This window comes from Salvia hispanica, chromosome 5 (genome assembly GCF_023119035.1).
Source record: "Salvia hispanica cultivar TCC Black 2014 chromosome 5, UniMelb_Shisp_WGS_1.0, whole genome shotgun sequence".
Classification (NCBI taxonomy): domain Eukaryota; kingdom Viridiplantae; phylum Streptophyta; class Magnoliopsida; order Lamiales; family Lamiaceae; genus Salvia; species Salvia hispanica.
The window spans coordinates 26,033,442-26,055,740 of record NC_062969.1 but is presented as its reverse complement, the minus strand read 5'-3'; the positions used below and the strand labels follow the sequence as shown (position 1 = coordinate 26,055,740).

The 22,299-nt window shown below is 36.8% G+C and overlaps 4 protein-coding genes and 1 long non-coding RNA gene across 7 annotated transcripts; 4 read left to right on the top strand and 1 right to left on the bottom strand.

The window, feature by feature from the left end:
- Positions 1 to 3,358: 3,358 nt before the first annotated feature.
- Positions 3,359 to 4,018, top strand: LOC125185998 (zinc finger A20 and AN1 domain-containing stress-associated protein 10-like). Its single transcript, XM_048082296.1, has one exon. It carries the CDS (start codon positions 3,491 to 3,493, stop codon positions 3,908 to 3,910), a length of 420 nt encoding a protein of 139 aa, XP_047938253.1. The 5' UTR covers positions 3,359 to 3,490; the 3' UTR covers positions 3,911 to 4,018.
- Positions 4,019 to 5,558: 1,540 nt separating this feature from the next.
- Positions 5,559 to 6,105, top strand: LOC125186007. The gene is made up of 2 exons (XR_007170346.1): positions 5,559 to 5,745; positions 5,849 to 6,105. It is a non-coding gene; the product is annotated as an uncharacterized LOC125186007 (long non-coding RNA).
- Positions 6,106 to 6,875: 770 nt separating this feature from the next.
- On the bottom strand, positions 6,876 to 11,503 carry LOC125187036 (ATP-dependent Clp protease ATP-binding subunit CLPT1, chloroplastic-like). Of its 3 annotated transcripts, XM_048083543.1 has the most exons (7): positions 11,235 to 11,503; positions 11,116 to 11,151; positions 10,864 to 10,973; positions 10,366 to 10,545; positions 7,312 to 7,451; positions 7,148 to 7,220; positions 6,876 to 6,906 (listed from the first exon to the last, which is right to left on the bottom strand). In XM_048083543.1, the coding sequence occupies exons 1-6, from the start codon at positions 11,435 to 11,437 to the stop codon at positions 7,188 to 7,190; spliced, it is 702 nt and encodes a 233-aa protein (XP_047939500.1). In that variant the 5' UTR covers positions 11,438 to 11,503; the 3' UTR covers positions 6,876 to 6,906; positions 7,148 to 7,187. The 3 variants fall into 3 exon arrangements, with proteins under 3 accessions (XP_047939500.1, XP_047939499.1, XP_047939501.1); XM_048083542.1 differs by having other exon boundaries at positions 6,876 to 7,220; XM_048083544.1 differs by having other exon boundaries at positions 6,876 to 7,220; positions 7,312 to 7,439; positions 11,235 to 11,501.
- A 1,121-nt stretch (positions 11,504 to 12,624) lies between these two features.
- On the top strand, positions 12,625 to 14,693 carry LOC125187708 (probable pectinesterase/pectinesterase inhibitor 46). The gene is made up of 2 exons (XM_048084336.1): positions 12,625 to 13,675; positions 13,772 to 14,693. The coding sequence occupies exons 1-2, from the start codon at positions 12,667 to 12,669 to the stop codon at positions 14,449 to 14,451; spliced, it is 1,689 nt and encodes a 562-aa protein (XP_047940293.1). The 5' UTR covers positions 12,625 to 12,666; the 3' UTR covers positions 14,452 to 14,693.
- Positions 14,694 to 16,649: 1,956 nt separating this feature from the next.
- Positions 16,650 to 21,464, top strand: LOC125187323 (65-kDa microtubule-associated protein 3-like). Its single transcript, XM_048083887.1, has 13 exons — positions 16,650 to 16,820; positions 17,306 to 17,393; positions 17,538 to 17,744; positions 18,154 to 18,402; positions 18,600 to 18,809; positions 18,894 to 19,049; positions 19,179 to 19,338; positions 19,434 to 19,585; positions 19,671 to 19,758; positions 19,861 to 19,934; positions 20,020 to 20,094; positions 20,207 to 20,489; positions 20,776 to 21,464. The coding sequence occupies exons 2-13, from the start codon at positions 17,322 to 17,324 to the stop codon at positions 21,267 to 21,269; spliced, it is 2,220 nt and encodes a 739-aa protein (XP_047939844.1). The 5' UTR covers positions 16,650 to 16,820; positions 17,306 to 17,321; the 3' UTR covers positions 21,270 to 21,464.
- The last annotated feature ends 835 nt before the right edge of the window (positions 21,465 to 22,299 follow it).

Sequence of the window (22,299 nt, the reverse complement as noted above, 5' to 3'; positions counted from 1 at the left end):
TGGTTAATGAAAATCCCTTGCGGTGACCTCATTACTTCAACTCCCAAGAAATACTTTAGATACCCCAAATCTTTCATTTCAAATTCAGATCCCAAGTTTTTCTTCAACACCTCTATCTCTTCTGAATCATTTCCGGTGATGATCATATCATCCACATAAATCAACAAGCATGTGATCTTTTCTCCTTTTCTTTTGATGAACAGAGTATGATCCGCATTACTCTGAGAATAGTCATATTTCTTCATTGCTTCAGTGAACCTCCCAAACCAGGCTTTCGGGGATTGCTTCAACCCATATAGAGTTCTTTTCAGTTTGCATACTTCTCCATTTTCAAATTCTTCGCCAAATCCAGGAGGGACTTCCATATATACTTCCTTCGTCAGTTCTCCATGGAGGAAGGCATTGGTTACATCCAGTTGATGCAGAGGCCAGTCTTTGTTTGCTGCGATTGACAGTAACACCCGAACAGTGTTCATCTTGGCTACTGGTGAGAAAGTTTCTGAATAATCAACACCGTAGGTCTGTGTGTACCCCTTGGCCACCAGGCGAGCTTTATATCGTTCAATCGTCCCATCCGGTCTCCTTTTGATTGTAAACACCCATCTACATCCCACGGGCCTTTTTCCTTCAGGAAGCGTACACTTTTCCCATGTATTATTTCGTGCAAGTGCACCCATTTCCAGCTTCATGGCTTCTCTCCAGTTCTTGCTTTTCCATGCTTCCTCAATTGTTTGGGGAATCTCTTCTTCTTCGTATAGAGCGTCTTCAAATGCCCGGGCCATTTTGGAAAGATTGGCCTTGGCAAAATTTCCAATTGCATATCTTGCCCTGGACCTGTCCTTCTCGGGGGAGTATCGTTTTGGTGGTACTCCCCTGTTGATCCGATCCGGCAAGATGTACCTCCCGGTATCCCCATCTATAGCGTTCGTCTCTGTATCATCATTGTTAGAAGAAGAAGAACTTTCTTGATTACTAGGAATGTTTACCTCAGATTTCGGAGGGATAGTGGGTGTGTCACTGAGCCCCACGGTTTGCATTGGAGTGTGCGAGGCCTGCTCGGCAGCAGGAACAGTTGACTCGGGTGGAGCTGCAGTAGGAATGTTGACATTTGGCATAGGCAACCAACTTAGCGGGTCACTAGATTTCTCCCCCTGACTGGTAAGTTGGGTATGGTAAAAAAATTCGGATTCCAAAAAATCACAATTCATTGTAGTAAAAATCTGTCTTTTCTTTGGATCGAAGCATCTATAGCCTTTTTGATTTATCCCATATCCTATGAAGACACATTTAACTGCACAAGGAGAAAGTTTGGATCGTTCATGTTTTGGAATGTGGACAAAGACAGAGCTCCCAAAAATACGAGGTGGAAGGGATAAGGGTGCGGGCACAGTGGTAAGTTTGGATAACTCAAAGATCGGGGTTTGGAGCTTCAGGATTTTTGTGGGAAGTCTATTAAGAAGATAGACTGAAGTGGCAACAGCTTCTGGCCAAAAAAACTTTGGTACTTTAGAATCAAGCATAATTGATCGCGTCATTTCTAGAATGATCCTATTTTTCCTTTCAGCGACACCATTTTGTTCTGGGGTATATGCACAGGAAGTTTGGTGAATGAGACCTTTTTCGGCAAAAAACTGTTTCATTTGAGTGTTGACAAATTCCCCCCCATTGTCAGATCTAAGAATCTTAATGTTCTTTTGAAACTGAGTTTGGATCATTTTGTAAAATTCTGTGAATTTTGAGAAAACATCAGACTTCTTTTTCAGGAAATAAACCCATGTCATCCTTGTGCAATCATCAATAAATAAGACAAAGTATTTTAACCCATTTCCCCCAATAACAGGTGAAGGTCCCCAAACATCAGAGTGAATCAAGGAAAAAACAGAGTCAACCCTCGTATTTCTGGATTGAAAAGAATGTCTATGACTTTTTGCCAACACACATGTTTCACAATTAAGATGCTCAAGTTTAGAAAATGAGGGAAATAAAGTGTGCAGATAGCTAAATGACGGGTGTCCTAACCGCCTATGCCACAGCCATGCATCCCGTTCTGTAGCTCCGTGAGTCAACATCACCCTGCCAGTTTGAGCTTCCTCGTCCACGTAGTACAACCCGTGACGTTCAGTGCCACGCCCAATAATCGTCCCGGTCCGAATATCCTGAAGAACACAAAATTTAGACTGGATTAGGAGAGCACAGTTTAGTTCTTTCGTAACTTGACTGACAGACATTAGTTTTTGAGTCAAAGATGGAACATATAAGCAATTTGAGATTTTCAAATTTGGGGATATTTGGACCGTGCCAGCTCCTTCGACTGGTGAGATTTCTCCATTAGCTGTTTCAACATGTGTCCTTCGGGATTTATGAAAAGACTCAAAATCGGACTTGTCAAATGTCATAGTGTCAGTAGCTCCACAATCAAAAATCCATCTCCTATCTTTATGTCTACTGATTTCTCTTACTTGACACGAAATCGCAATGGTAGGGTCATTTTCAAGTACAGATCCTTTCGCTGTTTGATGTTGGGCGAATTGCATCACTAATTTTGGCTCCATATTTTGAATAAGCCAAGAGTATACTGTGTAATCGTCGGTCTGCCATTGCTTGAATTTCAGGTCGTCGGGAGGCGGCTGTGAGTCCCCCTCGATGTGTTCCAGCTTCTCCCGGCTTCCTATGGCTGCTTTCATAAGCCGAGACCAAACTGGGAAGTTTCTCCCATCGAGTTTGATCCCTATGTTTACTGTTTCGATTGTTTTGGACATTTTTTGATGCTCACTTGATTTTGGCTGACTGTTTTTGGCTGTAGGAGAGGCTGAATTTGATCGGACTTTTGCCGGATTTTGGTTGAAAGGTTTGAGAAGGGTAGAACGATGATGATTTCAAAAATCTGAGTTCAAAAGAAAATTTTGGATTGTTTGGATCGAAAAGCTGCTCTGATACCATGTTGAACTAGGAATTGTATTTCATTGTTTTGTATTAATTATTTTAGAGTACAAAATACACTCCTATATATAGGAGAAGACTACTTAAATGTACCTAGGAAATAGATACTTGGAAACATACTCTACTAATGACATATTCCCTAGAGAAGATAAAAGTATCCTTCCAATGTCTTGGAACGTATAAACTACTAATTCCAACATATGATTTTATCATAATCGATAAACATAGGAGTATATTATAAATAAAATATTATTCTTAATTAATTACATAAAATAGGGATTTTATTCTCTCGTATCATAATAATACGAATATACAGGCATTAAAATAGATTGGAGTTAATCTGAATCCTAGTTCTGGGTAGTATATATGGTAAAATTCTAATTAGCACTGCATATCCATCTCCAAAAGGTAATTAGAAGCCATACATGGTAAACATTGATAGCCTCCTCTCCTCTATATATATCGATAACTCTTTTGATTAATTCCAAGCCTAAACAAACATCAAAACAAGAGAATCATCGATCCACATTGATACAATTACTCGAATCGAATGGATTCCTCGATCGCCGACGAAACGCCCCGCCCCTGCGCCGGCGGTTGCGGTTTTTTCGGCACCGCCGAGAACAAAGGCCTCTGCTCGCTGTGCTACAAACGCCACCTCCTCAAAGCCGCAACTGCGCATAAAGAGACGATAACTGAAATTGGCGGTTCTCTGACATCGCTAAAGATTGATGAAAGCGAACCAGCAGCAGCAGCAGCCTCGACGACGACGCAGCGGAGTAGATGCAGTGTGTGCAAGAAGAGACTTGGAGTGTTAGGGTTTACGTGCCGGTGTGGGGCCGGTTTCTGCGGCGTGCATCGGCTGCCGGAGGCGCATGGCTGCGGCGTTGATTTCAAGGAAGAAGGAAAGATTGCTATCCAGAAACAAAACCCTCTTTGCAAATCGGACAAGATGATAAATAGGATTTGATTTGATTTTAACACTTTACAATTGATTATAGCGCTCTACATATTTTGTGATTTTATAAAACTATTTGTTTCTGATATTATTTGTTAATGGATCGGTGTTTATATTTCATCTCTTCTGAAATCAATTCCAAATTTAATCCATGGATTTAATAACCCTAGTTTCGTTGCAGTACTGTATCCCAAATCATCCCTACACATGAATGATTAGTAAAAATTAATACTCCATATTTTTCTTGAAAGCAATAAATAAATAGATCAAGTAATTTTATATAAATTCTTCGGGGACATTCAAAACGCTTTTGCGTTAATTAATTAAAGAGTAAACATCAATTTTGGTCATAAATATATAAACAAAATACGAATTTGAATTACTGTATGAAAAACGGGTCCATAACAAATAAAAATGTCTACGAAGTAGTCCTTTTTATGATGGTTCCGTCAAACACTAACGGTCAACACTAATTGCATAGTGGCATTGCCGTTAGTTTTTTGACGGACGGATACATCAAAGAAGGACCGTTCCGACAAGAATTTTGTTTGTTATAGACATGTCTTTCAAAAAGTGACTGTTTTGGATTAAATTCGTATTTTGTTCATATGTTTAGATCAAAATTGATATTTACTCTTAATAAAATAAAGGTGAAAGGGCTATAAATAAATCACCTTTTCCATACACGAAATCTAACTAGATCTATATAAAACGAGAAAAGATGATTATGGTGTATGGAGTATGGTGTTGTGCACACGAACAAAAACAAAGGAAATTGACATTTATATCTTATTTTTCATGTTCTTTTTATTTTATCATTTTTTAAATATTGGTGCACATCACCGTACAGTGCCAAATTACGGGATCCTTTTTCATAAAAAAAAGGTGATAAAGTAAATTGGGGATGGTTGAGGGGCAAATCATAAGGAATATTCATACGAAATTAAATTAGCAAATGGACTAGTACTATAATTGAGTTATCCGTGTGAAAAAGGTATAATTGAATACGCAGGATCGGGCAAAACAGAAAAGAAAAGGTGTTGACCTTTTTCAGTTTCTACGATTAATCCTTTCATATCTAAACTGACAAATTATGAAGGCCCATTGCCCTCATATCACGAGAGTCCAATTTCGCCCCTTCCATCAGTTGCACCATGAATCAAGCCCAACAAGACCAGCCCATGCTCGACAAGGCACAGCGATGGAGCGCCCTAAACGGACGAGAACCAAACCTTCCATACATAATCAAAATCATTAGCCTAAAAATTTAGTATTTTCATATATTTAAAACTGGGCCAAAAATTACCATAAATTTAAATTTTTAGTAGTAAATTTTCTACGAATTTAGTTTTTTCTAAAATTGAAATTGAATTTGTAGGAAATTAACTACAAACTCATAATTTTTGCAATTTGAATCCGTGAAAATACCAAAATTTTGACATTTTTTTGATATAACGGATCAATAGCTCAGTAATTAAACATAAATTTAAATAAATTTGGTCATATCGAGATTATGTTAATTAATGTAACGGGACGGGATTATAATATTACACGTATATCATGTGTAGTGTTTGAAAATGAAAAACGTGACAGTGAGACAGTGACAACTCCTCATTAATACACTATTATTGTTGCTTTGTTAAAAATATGATAGTACTACTAGTATTTAAATTGTAGGTGAGGAGGCAACATATTCCGGAAGAAGGTTAGAAAGATGAGACAGGCGGCTTCTATTCCTCAATTTGTGGTGGGTGTTTTTGCAACTTTACTTATTCTCATCTTGCTCATTGTTTACGCTTTCAACGGATTCTTGACCACCTCTGATATTCTCTTCCTCATTTTCTTAGGTAATTCCTCTCTCTACTGCGTTTTTCTCTTCAATTTTATGTTGAACTGGAATTCATCCTTCATCTTTGAAATTTGTTGATTAATTTAATCTGTTTTGTGCAGTGGGTGGGTTTTCGTTTACGACAGTGGAAATTGGATTATCGTTATGTTGGAAAGGGGAAGAGAGCAGCCCTTTATTAGGTGAGGTACCACCATCTTATGCCGTGGACATCCCTATTGGATCACAAGATTCACACACCCAATCATTACCGTAGATCTTATCATTAAATCTCCCTTGTAATTATTGCTCAAATTCTCCCGTTAGAGGATGTCTCATTTTCACAAATTTAATTGTTAAAACTCTAATTTTTCCATCTCAATTTAGTTGAGTTTATTCTGTTCTACAAAGTTAAATGACCATTTCCTTTTGACAAAAATACTCCCCCCTTCTTCTATAAAATATAGTCTTATTTGTGGACGAGACGGATTTTAATGTGAAATTAGTGAAGTAAGAGAGAATGAGAAAAAATAGGTAAAGTAAAATAAAGAAAAAGTGGATAAACATGATAAAGCTAGGGAGTAAAAGTAGGTAAAATAAGAAAGATAAACATTTTGGACATTGAAACTATTTTTTATAGCAAAATGAGAATTTTTTATGAAAGTATTAACGTTTATTTTTCTATAGTACATTATTCTCTTATATTTCATTCTTTCTTATCTCATTACTTTATTTTATCTTAATCTCTACATTTTATTCTTTTTCAACTTTATTCTCTCTTATCTATACTTTATGATCATCCCATTTAATTCACTAAATAACTTTTATTTATTTATTTTCTTGTGCCAAATAAAACATTTTGATTAAGATGGGACAAAAGGAGTAATGGATTTAGAAAATTATCAAAGCTAGAATACGGAGAACACTCAAACAGTCTACGTTCATTCAGTTCGAAAGCAAGCATCATCCAAGCAATAGCCATTAGTATATTTCAAAAACAAGAAACTAAGAGATCATATAGCTATTTGGCAACTAACAAATTAATTCACATGCACCATTGTGAAGGGTAATGAATGTCATTCTCATCTAATTTTCATGTATACAATGGGGAAGAAAGGTTACAAGACACTTAAACTAGCAACAAACAGTTGATGAATGAATTGAACGATGCCTTCATTTATACCTGAATAAAATGTTAATCTTTTCAGCTTCCTATAGCAAAATACACCCACCAAAGCGAAAACATGACTATCCGTCATACAGCTACAGATACAAATTCATATTGCAGACGGGTCTATCAATGGTGACATCTAATGTTTGCAAGTGTCTATTGGGAAAATCAAAATTCATAAGCACTATTCCTGTTTAAATTAGCCGATAAATCGATGTCATTCAGCTAAGAACCATATCCCTTTCAAATTTACCTGAATGAATGTTTCAAGATTCTCAGACGAATTAAAGAGGTCACTTGGAGCTCGAAATTGTATCCTTATCCATCTGCATGCATGTAAATGAGATCAGCTTTAGTGAACGAAACTGAAGTGACGGGGAGTTATTTTGTGATATTCAAATATTACTCTTAGCCTACATTTTTAGCTAGTTCTGCAGCCTTCGTATCATCAAAACCAAATCCAGCCAATATCTTATAGCCTGCAGACTCTTTTTGTGACCAAATTCCCAGAAGTATATGTGTCACTGTTATTTCACCGCTTTCGCCTGCATATTCAACTAATTTTAGTTATAACCAATGAATATAGCAAAAGTGAAAGTTAACTATACCGCATTGCCTTCTCATAGCATTTGCACGAACTATTCAAGATTGAGATTGGGTTTTAATCAATACTTGGCATAATTGATACACATAAGAGCAAGGTTGGAATCAGCATAACCTTAGAGGCCATTTTTTTGAGTAATATGATAGATTATGTAACAAATGATTGAGTATTGAAGGATAAGATGGCCAAACAAGTTCAAAATTAATCAATCTATAAAAGTAAATGGTACATTAGCATGGATTATTTTTATCCATCCATATTATAACCCAAAGTAAACATGTTTGCTTTGAATGATAGGATAGATTGATAAAATATAGGATTAAGTATTCAAATGATATAATAGTCAAACAAGCTTAAGACTAATCAATCCATCAAAGTAAACAGTGGATTGGAATGGATGAGTTTTATCAATTGATCTTGTCACTAAAAGTAAATGCGCCCTTAGTGTCTAACATTAATATTATCAAGACAACAAATTATTAAACCAAGCCAATTTCAATTATACAAACATGTGTTTATGTAGTAAACATTGAACAGAGAAAACATGGGAGGGGGGAGAGAGAGAGAGAGAAACAAGTTTCTCACCCCTAAGTGTGAAAGAGTTGTATATATTTTCAAACCAGGAAATGCAGCTAAACTCGAAAAATACTGGATTGCAAATTACTCCACTATGTCTTTAAAACAAAATCCATAAATCAACAGTAGTACATTTCAACTACTGACTCCAAGTCTACACGAGGCTTCTATGACATCTAAACAACCCCTATTTAATTCCATGTGTAACCCAAACTTAGTACCTGAGGGATGAATATGGGTCAGGATTGATAAATCAGCAGCTCTGGATCGAGAGAATTGGGTGATATTATTTTATAATGAATATGAAAAAGAGCTAAGCTAGTTGGGTATCTGCATCCTGATGGAATAAATTTCTAATGAGTCTATCCTGTAGAGGTACTCTAATTAGACAACTAATAACCTTTTCTAGGTTTTGTTGTAAATCTAACTAGAAGTAAAAGAGAAATCATTATATAATATAAATAGTGCCTTTTGAGCCAAGTAGCACCCACATAAATTGCTTCCACAAATATTTAATGAGATGGCCTTGTTCTTCTAGATCAATGGGGAGGAGGAGTTTTTATAGTCAGTGGATTACAGCACTCCAATTCAAGCTGGACCAATGCTGTGTTGAAGGCCCAAATTCATCAGTTTCCATATCACCTTCCTCTTACTTGGCATGTGATTGAAAAAATGCAGCCATTTTCAGGCTCTCTTTTAGTTCCACAAAATGAGGGGAAACGATTAGTTCCAGTTTTGGTTTCAATGAATTCAGGATATGTACTAATCAAATGACAGAATATCAAAATTTGCCAAAACATTCTCTCAAAGTTTCTGTCTAAAAACTATCCCCAATCCAAGCTCCAATTCATCAACCTTTCTTCTTCTGTGATTCTCCATCGTAAGGAGATGCCTAACTTGTGCTTTATATTTATTTTTTACCTCAGGTAGAAGTTTCTTCTTTCTTCTTGTGCGAGTCAGTTTCATGTGTGACATAAACAGATATCAGGTTTTTAGGGTTCATTTAGCCGATTCTGGGTTACATCCAAATCCAAATTCTTCATCAAATTTGCAGACCTAAGAGCAATTTGGATATCAGGTCATCTGCTCCTTTTGGAATTGTGAGAGGATTTACTCAGAAAATTTCAAAGGTTATTATATTCATTTCATTTGCTAATGTTTTCCTCTTCTAGTGCTGTGGGAGGATTTCTCTCTTCGTAAAAGAAAACTCTATGCACTAAGATATACTTACAGTTCGATGCATTTTTTTTTGGTTTTTGCAATTTCTTCTTTTCAACAAAAAAAAGTTACTTTTTCTTTCTCTTTTTGGTTTTTATAGGAAGACAAAAAACCAAAACCCTGTAGGCCTTGGCTTCTCAAAGGACAACAAAATATAAAATTATACTAGTATACAGTATTTCCTTTTATTTAAAGAGAAGAAAATAAATTCAGACAATAATACACAGCAGAGAAATGGTAGTATATATGAATTTCTACAATGATGTGATAAAAAAAGAAAGCATGAATACGACAGCATTATGAACGAAGACTATGCATTGCATAACACGTATGACATTATTTTGACAAGCACATACAATTAAATACAGATTCAATGTTGATTAGTTGGTAGGAATACTAGGAACCATTTTTAGTGATCAAATAAAGACTCAAATGAACTATTGGTTGTTGTTGTCAACAGTACTTCAAGTTAGAGGATGCTCTTTTAACATTCAACTTGGTATAGTTCACTAACATTTCATCTAATTGATGATCAAAGTGAGCTTGCACCACAAACCCTTTCCCATGCCTCAAGATATTCACTAATAAGAGGCCAAATACTCCATTGCAGCACTACGTTACAAAATGAGCCAAATGTGGAAACGATAAATTATTATGTAAGCCACCATGCAGAGTTTTTCCACTTAAACACATTAAGGGGTGATTGGTTGATGGGTTTGGGACCGAACTGGGATTCAATCACATATAGATGCTTGGTAAACCTGACAAGTACTTTGAATCATTACTATCAGGTACAGTATTTGTTTATTCCCCTAAAAAAACTCCAAATTTCGAGCACTAGTATTCAAAAAGTACATCAATAAGAAAGATAAGAAGATCAATATATAATATCTTCTACTCAAGTTTCTGTGGAAAAATAGCCCTACATAAATGTGGTGAAGAACAAATCAGGAATGAAATTGAAAAAACATAGATATTTGACTGCGACGATGAGATAAGGATATGAAAGAAGTCCACTATTCAAAGACAAACTTATAAATGATACAGTCCATGAAGAAAATTGGTACTAGTACCTGACTTCAGCTTCTCCTCAACTGCCCAGTCAAGAGCCTTTTGGGCTGGTTCAGGCAACGGGGGATGCTCAGGACTGAAAAAATACATGTCTGATTTCCCTATCAATCGTACAATTTCGTCTCGCACCTTAAAGAGTGTAATACCATTCTCCCTCAAAAACTTTGCTGCCAAACTGGTCCCTGCAGGATCAAACTTGAGCATCATGATCTACATTCAGCACATATGTTAATTTGGCTCTAAACTAATAAAAGGCTTTGTTGAGTGAGCAGTTCTCAAGGATTCAAACAGTTACCAGCTTTATAAACAAAATAAGATTCTTTTCCATATCCGCATTCCTGAGAAAATTTATAGTATTTGGTATGAATATGAAACAACCTAAGAGCAAAGCATATTTTAGCAACAAAAATTCAGATTTGAACACAAATATAAGCTTTAAAGAACTGGAATAGAGCTGCAATATGTTTATTTCATTTCATCCTAAACAATAGCAGGCAGACCTTCAACCAGAATGCCCATGAGTAGAGCCTCCGTCCCAGTATTCGGATATTTAAGTTTCCGCGCCTCCAATTCCCCCATAGCAAACGATTTAATCGACCTTGCTGACCATCTGCAATCACCATTGTTGGGGGAGGGCAACAGAATCACAAGAATGCCCACAGCCACATTAAAATATACTAATTCGCACAAGTTATTTTATTGCAACAAGAAAAGGGGAATCTAACAAAAAAGAAACATAAAAAAAATCTTACTTGGCCTTCTTATCAGTATTAAGCCCCTCTGTCTTTCTGCAAAAACCAAAATAACACATCAAATTTGCTTTTAATACGGAACAGAATAATGGTTTTTCATACGATAAACTGAGTATTACGTGTTGGGCAAACTGAAGGAGATGGTGGCGACAGCGTAACTACGTCGTTTCGAAGCAACGAGACTTAAATTTGACAGCTGAGTCGATAGCTTGGCGCCCAAAAAGGTATTCGGTGGATTGAAATTCAACCCCTGTTCTTCAAAGTGTTTTGCAGCTGAAGAAATGGGCGTGATCAACAACACTGAAAGCCCTTGAATAGCCATTAATTAACTTGGAGATTATTCTTCAGAATTATGGTAATGGAAATTTATGCGGAATTTCACTTGAAATACGATAAACCGAGGGATTTTTAAATTTTGTGTTTCTGCTGGAGAAGATTGATTGTTGGGCTGAATTGGGCTGGGCGGACCAGCTCAATACGGTCCAAGACTCGATAGTCCACGCGCTAATCCACTATTATAGATGCTCTAAGGACGGTGTATAAAGTTGACCCATTAGCTCATTTTCAGGTGTTTTGGCTTCCTCTTAAATTTTTAACATTACTCGACGAGTAAGTTTACAATTTAATAAATTTTAATAAATATATTAAAAAAATTTAGGGCAAAATGTCAGTTTACAATTTAATATATCAAATAATCTAATATACCAAATCATTCATTGTTTTTATTTTATTTAATTTTTTTTATGCACCAAACAGTAATGTACAAATTAATCATCTTTTTATCTATTGGCCTCATAGCCCCATACTAATTAGCTAATCTTGAAGTATTGGTTCTAATCCATTAGGGCAACCTATTGAGTCCTATATTTTGAAAGAAAAAAAATGTAAACCCTATTGGGGTATATCCCTAAAAACATCATATCGAAATAAAATTGAGCGGGAATAAAAAGTGAGACGAAGAATTCGAAATATTCTAGATTAGCTTTGGAGTATACATTATCAAAGACAAAACAGGGAAAGGTCTTAAGTTTGGAATTCATTAACTATTTTTATCTTGATTATATATATTGCGACTAACTATTCAATTGTGTTTTGTCTATTCGATATGGTTTTGACTTTTGAAGCTATTACAAATTACAATAAACAAAATTTACGTTGGATGTTTCTCTTGTCTTACATTTAATGAGAGCGAATGTAACAAAAAAATAGAGCATATAATTTCAGAATAAAAAAGAGAATTTGTGATACCCCAACACATTGCATCTTCTCAAGTTAAAGACGTGGTCCCCTCACAGAATAATTAATAAATCCACTTCAACCCCCTTGACCTTACACTTAATATTTATTAAATCAATAAACAAACATTCCTTCACATTATAACACGAGAGCACCACTTCCCCTTTAAAAAATGGTGCCTCGCACGTAATATAACTCTCCGCGTTCTTCAATGCCAAAATTGTTCAAGTGAAGTGTATATATAATAAACATTGGCTTCAACCATTCATTCATTCCCATAAAAACAAAAAAAAAAAGAAAAAAGAAAAACAAAGCATGGCCAGCCTCAACCCCTACGGCAAGCTGAACGAGGCCGAGCAAGAAAGGCTGGTGGCGCGTCGCAAAACGCGGCGACGCATCACCATCATCGCCCTATCCAGCATGGTCCTCGTGGCCGTCGTGGTGGCCACCGCCGTCAGCGTCACTCAAACCCGAGACAACGGAAGCAAGAAGTCCCCCACCGTGTCCACCTCCCTCAAGGCCTCCTGCGCCACCACACTCTACCCAGACTCCTGCTACACCAGCCTCTCCCCTCTCGTGAAATCCCGCAACGTCACCCCTCAAGACCTCTACAAACTCTCCCTCCAAGTCTCCATCGACGAGCTCTCCAAAGCCTCCACCGCCTTCCTCGACGACGCGGTGAAGTCCCTCAACATCACCGACAAAAAAACCCTCGCCGCCGTCGACTGCTGCCACGAGCTCTTCGTCCTGGCGCTCGACCACCTCAACGACTCCATCTCCGCCGCCGCCGGGCTCCACGACCTCCGCACGTGGCTGAGCTCCGCGGGGACGTATCAGCAGACGTGCATAGACGAGCTCAGCGCCTCCTCCGATGTGCTCAGCTCCCTCGCGGAGAAGCATCTCAGGAACTCCACGGAGTTCACCAGCAACACCCTGGCCTTCCTCACCGCCGCCGAGGAATCCATCGACGCGCTCGGCGGCATAGGGAGGCGCCGCCTCATGAGCGCCTCCCCCGGGGAGTGGCTGTCTTTTAGGGACCGGAGGCTGCTTCAGACGCCAAGCGCGAAATTGAAGTTCGACGCGGTGGTGGCTAAAGACGGGAGCGGGGACCACAAGACGATCGCGGCGGCGCTGAAGAAGGTGCCGGAGAAGAGTAAGAAGAGGTTTGTTATATACGTGAAGAAGGGTGTTTATGTTGAGAATGTGAAGATCGAGAAGAAGATGTGGAATGTTATGATGGTTGGTGATGGCAAGGATGCTACTATTGTCTCCGGCGGCCTCAATTTTATCGATGGAACTCCTACTTTTCAGACGGCCACCTTTGGTACTGCACACGCACGGCTTTTAAATTTATATTCATTCATCTATTAAAAATAGGTCTGGTTCGTTTTAAACTAATTAATTAATATTTTTTATATAGCTGTGACCGGGAAAGGATTCATCGCACGAGACATGGGGTTCGTGAACACGGCCGGGGCAAACAAGCATCAAGCCGTGGCCCTGATGTCGACGGCCGACCAATCGGTCTTCTATCGCTGCAAAATGGATGCGTTCCAAGACACGCTCTACCCGCACTCGAACCGCCAATTCTACCGCGAATGCGACATCTACGGCACTGTGGACTTCATATTCGGAAACTCCGCGGTTGTGATTCAAAACTGCAACATTATGCCAAAGTTACCCATGCAAGGCCAACAAAACACCATCACCGCGCAGGGCAAGATCGACCCCAACCAAAACACGGGCATATCCATCCAAAACTGCATCATTAGGCCCGCGGCCAACCTCTCTGGGGTCAACAACTTCTTAGGCCGGCCGTGGAAAAATTATTCCACGACCGTTTTCTTGCAGAATAAGATGGAAGGCTTCATCGACCCGAAAGGGTGGCTCCCGTGGGTTGGCACCTCGGCCCCCGATACCATCTTCTATGCCGAGTACGGAAACTGGGGGCCGGGAGCCGTCACCAAGAAGAGGGTTAATTGGAAGGGTTTGAAGCTCAACCTTGATGCAAAACAAGTGAACAAGTTTACGGTTGATAAATTTGTCAATAAGGACAAATGGATTAAAGACACAGGTGTTACCTACAAATCGGGACTTTGAGTTTACTAATAATTCATTCTCAACTACATCTTTCTTTGCTCATCATTCTTACACGTGGATTTCTTTTCTTTAATTTCCTGTTAACATCTACTCCATATGTTTTTTGTTTTTCTCTCCTTTTTGATCATTGTACGTTTTTCTATCATCGTCAATATACAGAAACTAAAGTGGAAATATTTCTTCTTCTTTAGTTTGAGAAAAGTTCACTAAATAACCCATATTATATGGGCCATATATTTCTATTGCCATTTGCTTTTCACTACTACTCGTATATATAATGAATTATTTGGTTGAATGCATTAACGTTTTCTATGAAATTGTAATGCCTAATACTCCTATACATATCTTTTAATTTTATTCGTTCGCTACTCTCTTGAGAAAGTTAACTATTCTATTTTGTATATGCGGATTAAAATATATATTAGTACTTAGCGTAGGGTTAAAATAATCCTAATTAGATTAAATTAATGATAATTATGAATCCTTAGATAAAAAAATGGATTGTGGAGCTCTAGAGTTTTCGCTTGGCCGTAATACAATGTAAATAGGGCATTAAGTGGTAAAATAGTTCAATTGATAATTGTAATAAAAATTCGCAAATTTTATTGGCATTGCATACAATGTACTTAGGTCATTACATGTACTGGACTTAGGATATTAAAATAAAACTGCTTGCAAATTCAAAAAACACACTTAAACATTGCAATTTTTCGCCATTAAAACATTGACTAAGGGCATCAAAGTAATGCAACGAAGAAAATTATTGAAGTCGATATATAAATATTGAAAATATATTTTTGGGCCATTTTTTCATCAAAACGTTTGCAATTGAGATTTTTTAGAATCCACGTAAAATTTTCTTTAATTTGCTATATGATTGTAAAAAAATCATTTAAATTGAGAAAATTATATAAAATTTAAGTTGTAGGATTTTATTTTTTATTTTTAAGGGCTTTCATTGATTTCCTAATTTAACCTTACTTACTATATATATACAATAAATTCTATAAATATGAGACATAATGTAGGCTCCCAATCTAATTATATTACTCTAGTTTAGCCTTAGTTTTTATATAATAAAAGTTTTAATATGTAATTAATTTTAACCATATTTGGTCAAGAGAAGTTTGGCTGATTCAAACGTACGTGCTGCATCATAATTTTGAGAAAGAAAACTTAAATTTGTGTAGCCGAATTCGACTAGAGGGATATAATCAATTTGAAAAGCCACTCATATTACAGAAAACGAGATTTTTTGGAATGATGAAGATGAAAAAGTGCAAGATTAAGAATTGTGAGTTTAGAGAAATGATTGTGATTAAAATGACAAAAGTGAAAATTGAGAGTTAGATTTCGAAACTAATTTTTGTGGAAAAATGGCCACAAATAGTAACATTTGATAAAAGAAAATTGAATAACGGTAATAAATTAGTACTAGTAGACATGAAAATTAAAAAGGGAAAAGAAAATACAAAGGATAGAAATAAAAGAAAGAGAAAAAAGGAATTTGGTGAATGGGGTTAGACTTAGTGTGTCCCCAGTCTATTGGGAATTTGATGTAGTTTTTTGCCCGAATATGTTATTCAAACCAATTTAATTTAAACAATTTTGGCCAATTATTCCAATTTTAGGAAAATCATAAATTTGATCTAAACTAGGTAACTTATTTAAAATTAAATATTAGTACAAAATTTACCAATTACTTAAGTTAAATTCTACTACTACTATATTTTGTTTAGAAATAACCTCTACCTAAAATACTCTTCACTCAATATGTATTATTCATGTTTCGTCGAATAAATTGACCAAATACTAAAAACATAATTTAGTTTATAAATGACTAAGTTTGCTTGGAGATTGATTTCACAAGGGCTAAGACAATCTGATCGAGTTAACTACACAGTAGTATTGAAATTATAAAATAAATTATATCGAAATATATAACAACACAATGATTAATCATTGGGGTAAAAAATTCATGGAATCAACATGCAATAACATTAGGCAGCCTAAATGTCGGATCACAAGCAGGGGTCAACACGTGTCCCATGATGAACCCGCCTGTCACTTACTCTTGGTCACAGTCAGTGGCTCAATACCCGAACTATTTAACTCACATAATCTTTATTAATTTCGAAATTTGAAAAAATGTGCTCTGTCATCGTTCATATCATTTCCTCTCACACATTCAACGGTCGAAATTTTCAATACCCAATTCCCCATCTTTTATTTTTCTCTGGCTTTCACTCTTCACTCCCTGAATTTTAAATACATCACCATCTTCTCAGGATTAAGTCCTAGATCTTCACCACTGCAACAGAATTGTTGCGATTGGAAGTATTCTCATCGATTTTGGGTTATTTTTCCTGGTACGCTCTCAGATTTAACTTAAACCTCCTTCCATCTCCTTTGTGTGCTTTCTTCTGTTGATTGATTCACTAAAATTCGGTGCTGGAATTTGTTTTTTTCTTCGTATGAAATGAGTTTCTGGGGAGTTATGATGAACTGAGCTTCTCAATTCATTTCGGAAATCTGTTGCTTGGTTAATTAGGATAATTCTATGTTACTTCGTTATCACTCGTAATGAACGTCGATACTGGTGGCATGAGAATTGTAGGTTGGTAGCTCAATCGATTCATAGACATTGACATAATTTGATTTGGCATTAGGTATTAGTAGAAGTTTGTTTGTAGTTTGTTGGAACCGCTGTGTATCCTTTTTTTGAATTATTCTCTTTCCTTTTGACCTATGTAAGCTGGGCTGGCGTTGGAGGTTCGACAACTACTCAAAATGTGATAGTTAGATAGAATGATTTCATTTTGCCAGTGTTTTACTGGTTGGCTACTATCTGCAGGTGCAGTTTGATTCAAATGTCAGAAGGTGAAAACAAGATGCTTACCCTAACGGAAACAACATGTGGTACTCTTCTGAATGAATTGCAGGTAGATAAACTTATGGTACTTTACCGATTACATTTTCGACAATCTTCTTTTTTCCATCTATTCTTTGCCATATTATTTTCTTGTTCATATAATAGAAATCAATTGTTACTATTGTTCATGTGCCAACTTCCTTATTTCTGTCAGATAATATGGGAGGAGGTTGGGGAATCTAATACTGAAAAAGACAGAATGTTGCTTGAGATAGAACGAGAATGTTTAGAGGTGTACAGGAGAAAAGTAGATCAGGCAAACAAGTGTAGGGCTCAACTGAGGCAAGCAATTGCTGATGCTGAGGCCGAGCTTGCTGCCATCTGCTCTTCCATAGGTGAGCCTCCCGTACACATAAGACAGGTAAGCTTATAGATGTGTTTGTTTTCTTATTAAATAGTGATGTGTTTCTTATTTAGTGTACCAACTCAAAATTGATTTCGTATACAAGTGACGAGACTAATCATTGTTCAGTGATGATAATTTCTTAATCCATATGAAAGTTTTAAAAAGTTGGAAGGCGTTTATATAAGTTGTTGTGGTATACAAACACATTGTTCAGTGACGAGACTAATCATTGATTTCATATACAAACGCACATCGCATTTGAAGCAAAGTTGTTGTGGTAGGGAGGTCATATAATGCTGAAAACTCATAAGGACAATGGGGTCAAATATGATTTGACAAATTAGCTGCTAAAGAAAGATCTTTAATTCATCAAAAGAGTTCAATTTTCTTTTTTTACCTTAATGGATGATCTTTCTTCATATAGTCTGATAAAAGCACTGGAAGCTTGAAAGCTGAGCTGAGAGCAATACTTCCACAAATAGAAGAGATGAGAAAGAGGAAATCTGATAGGAAAAACCAATTTATAGAGGTGAATGGTGAGATACAGAGTATCAAGAATGAAATATATGGTGGAGGTTATGCTTCGAAGGATGTGGCAGTGAATGAAACTGATTTATCATTGAGAAAGCTTGAAGAGTTGCATATTGAACTGCAGGAACTCCAAAATGAAAAGGTAGACTCATGAAACTAATTTTAAAAGATTTTTTCATGTTTCCTGACATTCTCCCTAGATGCAATGAGAATATCTGAAGCAGGTTCTAGAGCACCTAAATTTTATTTACACTGGTTGCACGGTGCTTGGTTTGGATTTTCTCAAGATATCATATCCTTATCTTGCCATTGTTTTGTGACGCCCTGGATTGCTTGCAGTGTGAACGTCTGAAGCATGTTCATGAACGCCTGAATTATTTGTACCTGGGCTGCTCAGTGCTTGGTTTGGATTTTAAGCAAACTGTCAGTGAGATTCATCCAAGTCTAGGGGAACCTGAAGGTTCAAAAGACATCAGCAATGGTACCATTGAACAATTGAGGACTGCTATGCAAAGAATGCAGGAGGTTAAAATACAGAGAATGCAGCAGGTATATCATGATCTATTAGGATTTTCTTTAGTACTATAATTTCCCTGTAAGTTAGCGAGTTGTTAACTGCAAAATGCTATTCAGTTACGAGATCTAGCATCTTCGTTACTCGAGCTTTGGAACTTGATGGATACACCAATTGAAGAGCAACAGATTTTTCAGAAAGTTACCTGTAATATTGCTGCTTCAGAAGATGAAATAACAGAGCCTGGCATGCTTTCTGCCGACTTTATCAACTATGTGAGTTAAAGATTTTTGTTTGTGAGATATGTTCTTTCATACTATGTGTTACATCTTGCTTGAATTTGGAAGTTGAAGTTTCCAACATGCAAACTGGTTTTAAAATCTCCACAAAAATCTATCATTCAGGTCAAGGCTGAAGTTTCACGACTGGAGGAGCTAAAAGTAAGCAAAATGAAGGAGCTTGTTTTTAAAAAGAGGGGAGAGCTTGAAGATATTTGTAGGAAAACACATTTAATTCCAGACTCAGATAATCCAGTAGATTTGGCTATAGAAGCTGTTGAATCTGGTACTATGTCTTAAACTTAACAATCATTTTTTTCCTTCAGTTCTTCTTTCTCATTAGGAGGAGCTGTTGAATCTATCTTTTCTGATCAATAACAGGAGCCATTGATGCCTCTTGTGTTCTGGAACAAATTGAGCTCCAAATATCTAAAGTTAGAGAAGAGGCTCTAAACAGGAAAGACATTCTTGAAAGGGTTGAGAAGTGGATGGCTGCATGTGATGAGGAGAGCTGGCTTGAGGAGTATAATAGGGTTAGACTCCTGTAGAACATCCTACTGATTACTTCTTGAGTTCTAATGCTTGATTGCTTATAATGCCACCCCTTATTTTTTGTAGGATGACAATCGCTATAGTGCTGTGAGAGGTGCCCATCTTATTCTGAAACGTGCTGAAAAAGCTCGTGTTCTAGTCAACAAACTACCTGGTATGGTGGGAATTTTGTTGGGGACTATTATAGTTGATTGGTGAATCACTTTGAAATATATTCATGTATGAGACTTTGACATTTCTTTGATCGTTTATATAGCAATGGTGGAGACATTGGCTTCAAAGATTACTGCATGGGAAAAAGAGAACGGAGTCTATTTTACCTATGATGGTGTAAGTGCTAGCATAGCAAACATTATTTTCATTAATACTTTGAGATTAAGCATACATTATTTTCATTCATCTCTTCTATGTCTAGGTTCGCCTGCTTTCTATGCTTGAAGATTACATGACTTTGCGGCAAGAAAAAGAATTAGAGCGCAAAAGGCAGAGGGTATAGAGCTTTTCTATTGATAATAACTAAAACTGTGATTGTGGTTATGATTCGTTCTCTTTCTCTAGCCCTTGTTACATCTCTGTATATGTATTATTTGCTATAACAACAGGAACAGAAGAAACTTCACGGGCAGTTACTTACTGAGCAGGAGGCTCTTTATGGTTCCAAACCAAGTCCTATGAAGAACCAGAGTGCAAAGAAAGGCGCTAGATTGTCATGTGGTGGTGCTGCGACGAGCAGAAGACTTTCTCTTGGTGGAAATATGCTGCAGACTCCTAGGCATGATATGCCTCCTCCAGCAAAGGCTACTCCTGTTACTCGCAATGCCAAAAAGAGTGAACGTGTAACTAATGACTCTCTTAAGGAGGACGGATTTCAAACTCTCTCTACTGGTAAATTTTTTTCCGATATCCTGGTTATTTGTTTCTCTGCTATTCAAGTGTTTAGCCACAAGTTGCCATGGTTTGGTATAGTCACAGAAAAGATTTTATTTGACTCTTGTTACTACTACTGAATACAGAATAGCAAAATTTATATTTAGTTTGAGACAATTTGAGACAATTTGAGACATGGTGTCAGAATATACTAGTTTGAGACATCTCTGTCTATGTATTATTTGCTTATAACCACATGTTTTGCTTCAAATTTCTTATTGAGTTTACCGTGTCTTGATTTCAGGGAGGAGAGGTTTGGACTTGGCTGGTCTTCCTGCAAGCCAGCACTCTCTCAACTTGCTAAATGGTCGAGAAATAGAGTCATCCATGACTCGAAAGCCTTTCTCTCCCATTTCTTCCACAGACTCATCAAGGTCGAATGCCACAAATATTTTAGGTGACCTGAACCAGAAACACAATGACATGAGGCCAAAGATGCTCACAAGTAACAACAGCACACCATTCAGCACTCCTTCTAAGATGATTTCAGCAGCCGAAGTAGAGAACAGAATGCCTCAAGCGATGGCAACCCCAGTACCCTCGACACCCTCAACATTGTCCATCCCAATGCATCTGGCTATGACGCCAATGCAGAAGCCCCTACCATCGGCAACACTGCAAATGGCCATCACACCGGCTAAGTCAGTCAATGAGGAGATAGAGTACTCGTTTGAGGAGAAGAGAGCCGGATTTGTGCTGCCTAGATCACATCTAGTGAACTTGATGCAAGTATTGTAAGTTTGAGCTTTTGCAAAGTGCTACCATTCTGTATTCATTTTTTTTATATCTTACTATGATAACATTCAATTCCATCTCTGTTCTCTTGTACATAGTCTGCGAACAAGTAGACATGAACTAAGATCCTTAAATGCTCTTCCCCTCGGAGCGATCCAACGTTCTAAACTTCTATGGTAAATGGTTTGTTGAATCTCATTATGCTTTTTCCATCCTATAAGGCTGCATGAATCATTCCTAATTCATTTCTTTAGTAACTTTTTTGTTTTGACAGTTTCCAGTTTCCAGTTTCCTATATCTTTTAATATTATCTTCAAACATGTGAGAGATTTGCATTTGACTAAGCAGATGAGAGATACTTTTGGTGTATAATAGTGTATCTATGGACTATGATACTATTGTAAGTAGTATCTTGTCTGGTAAAAAACAAGCCGCAGATATTATAGTGATTTGTGGAACTATGCATATCACCTTTTTAGGTGGGTATAATTAATATAAATCATATTTATAGCATGCTCTATATAGGATACACTTTTGAAAAAGATTTTTAAAGTACTCCTAACAAACAAGCAAGTTTGGCACAATTCTAAATTTGTGATTGGGTTCGGTATAATTGGATAATAAGTAGTTAAATTCATATGAAGTTATACTTGTAATCGAGAAAGTCAAACTGGGTGTCTGGTAATTTCATGAAAATATGAACACTGATCTACTTTGTTTTCCTGTTATTTTTGTATTAGTTCAGAAGGAGTGATTTTGGTGAAAAATACACTAAACATGAGCTGGGAACTAATATGGCGTAATAAAGCAAAAAATACAGTGACATTAAAAGTTAATTATCCCTAAAATCAAGGGTAGGAATTTCGTAATAAGTTGGTCGACTTTTATTTACCTAAAAAGACAAAGAACAGGTCAGAGTTGAAAGTTGAATGGCTCCAACGTTAACTTTACAGCTTTAAATAATTAAACACTCATTTTTAAATTCAAAATAATTATCATTTTCCCAAAATTACCTTTATTATTATATTCAAAT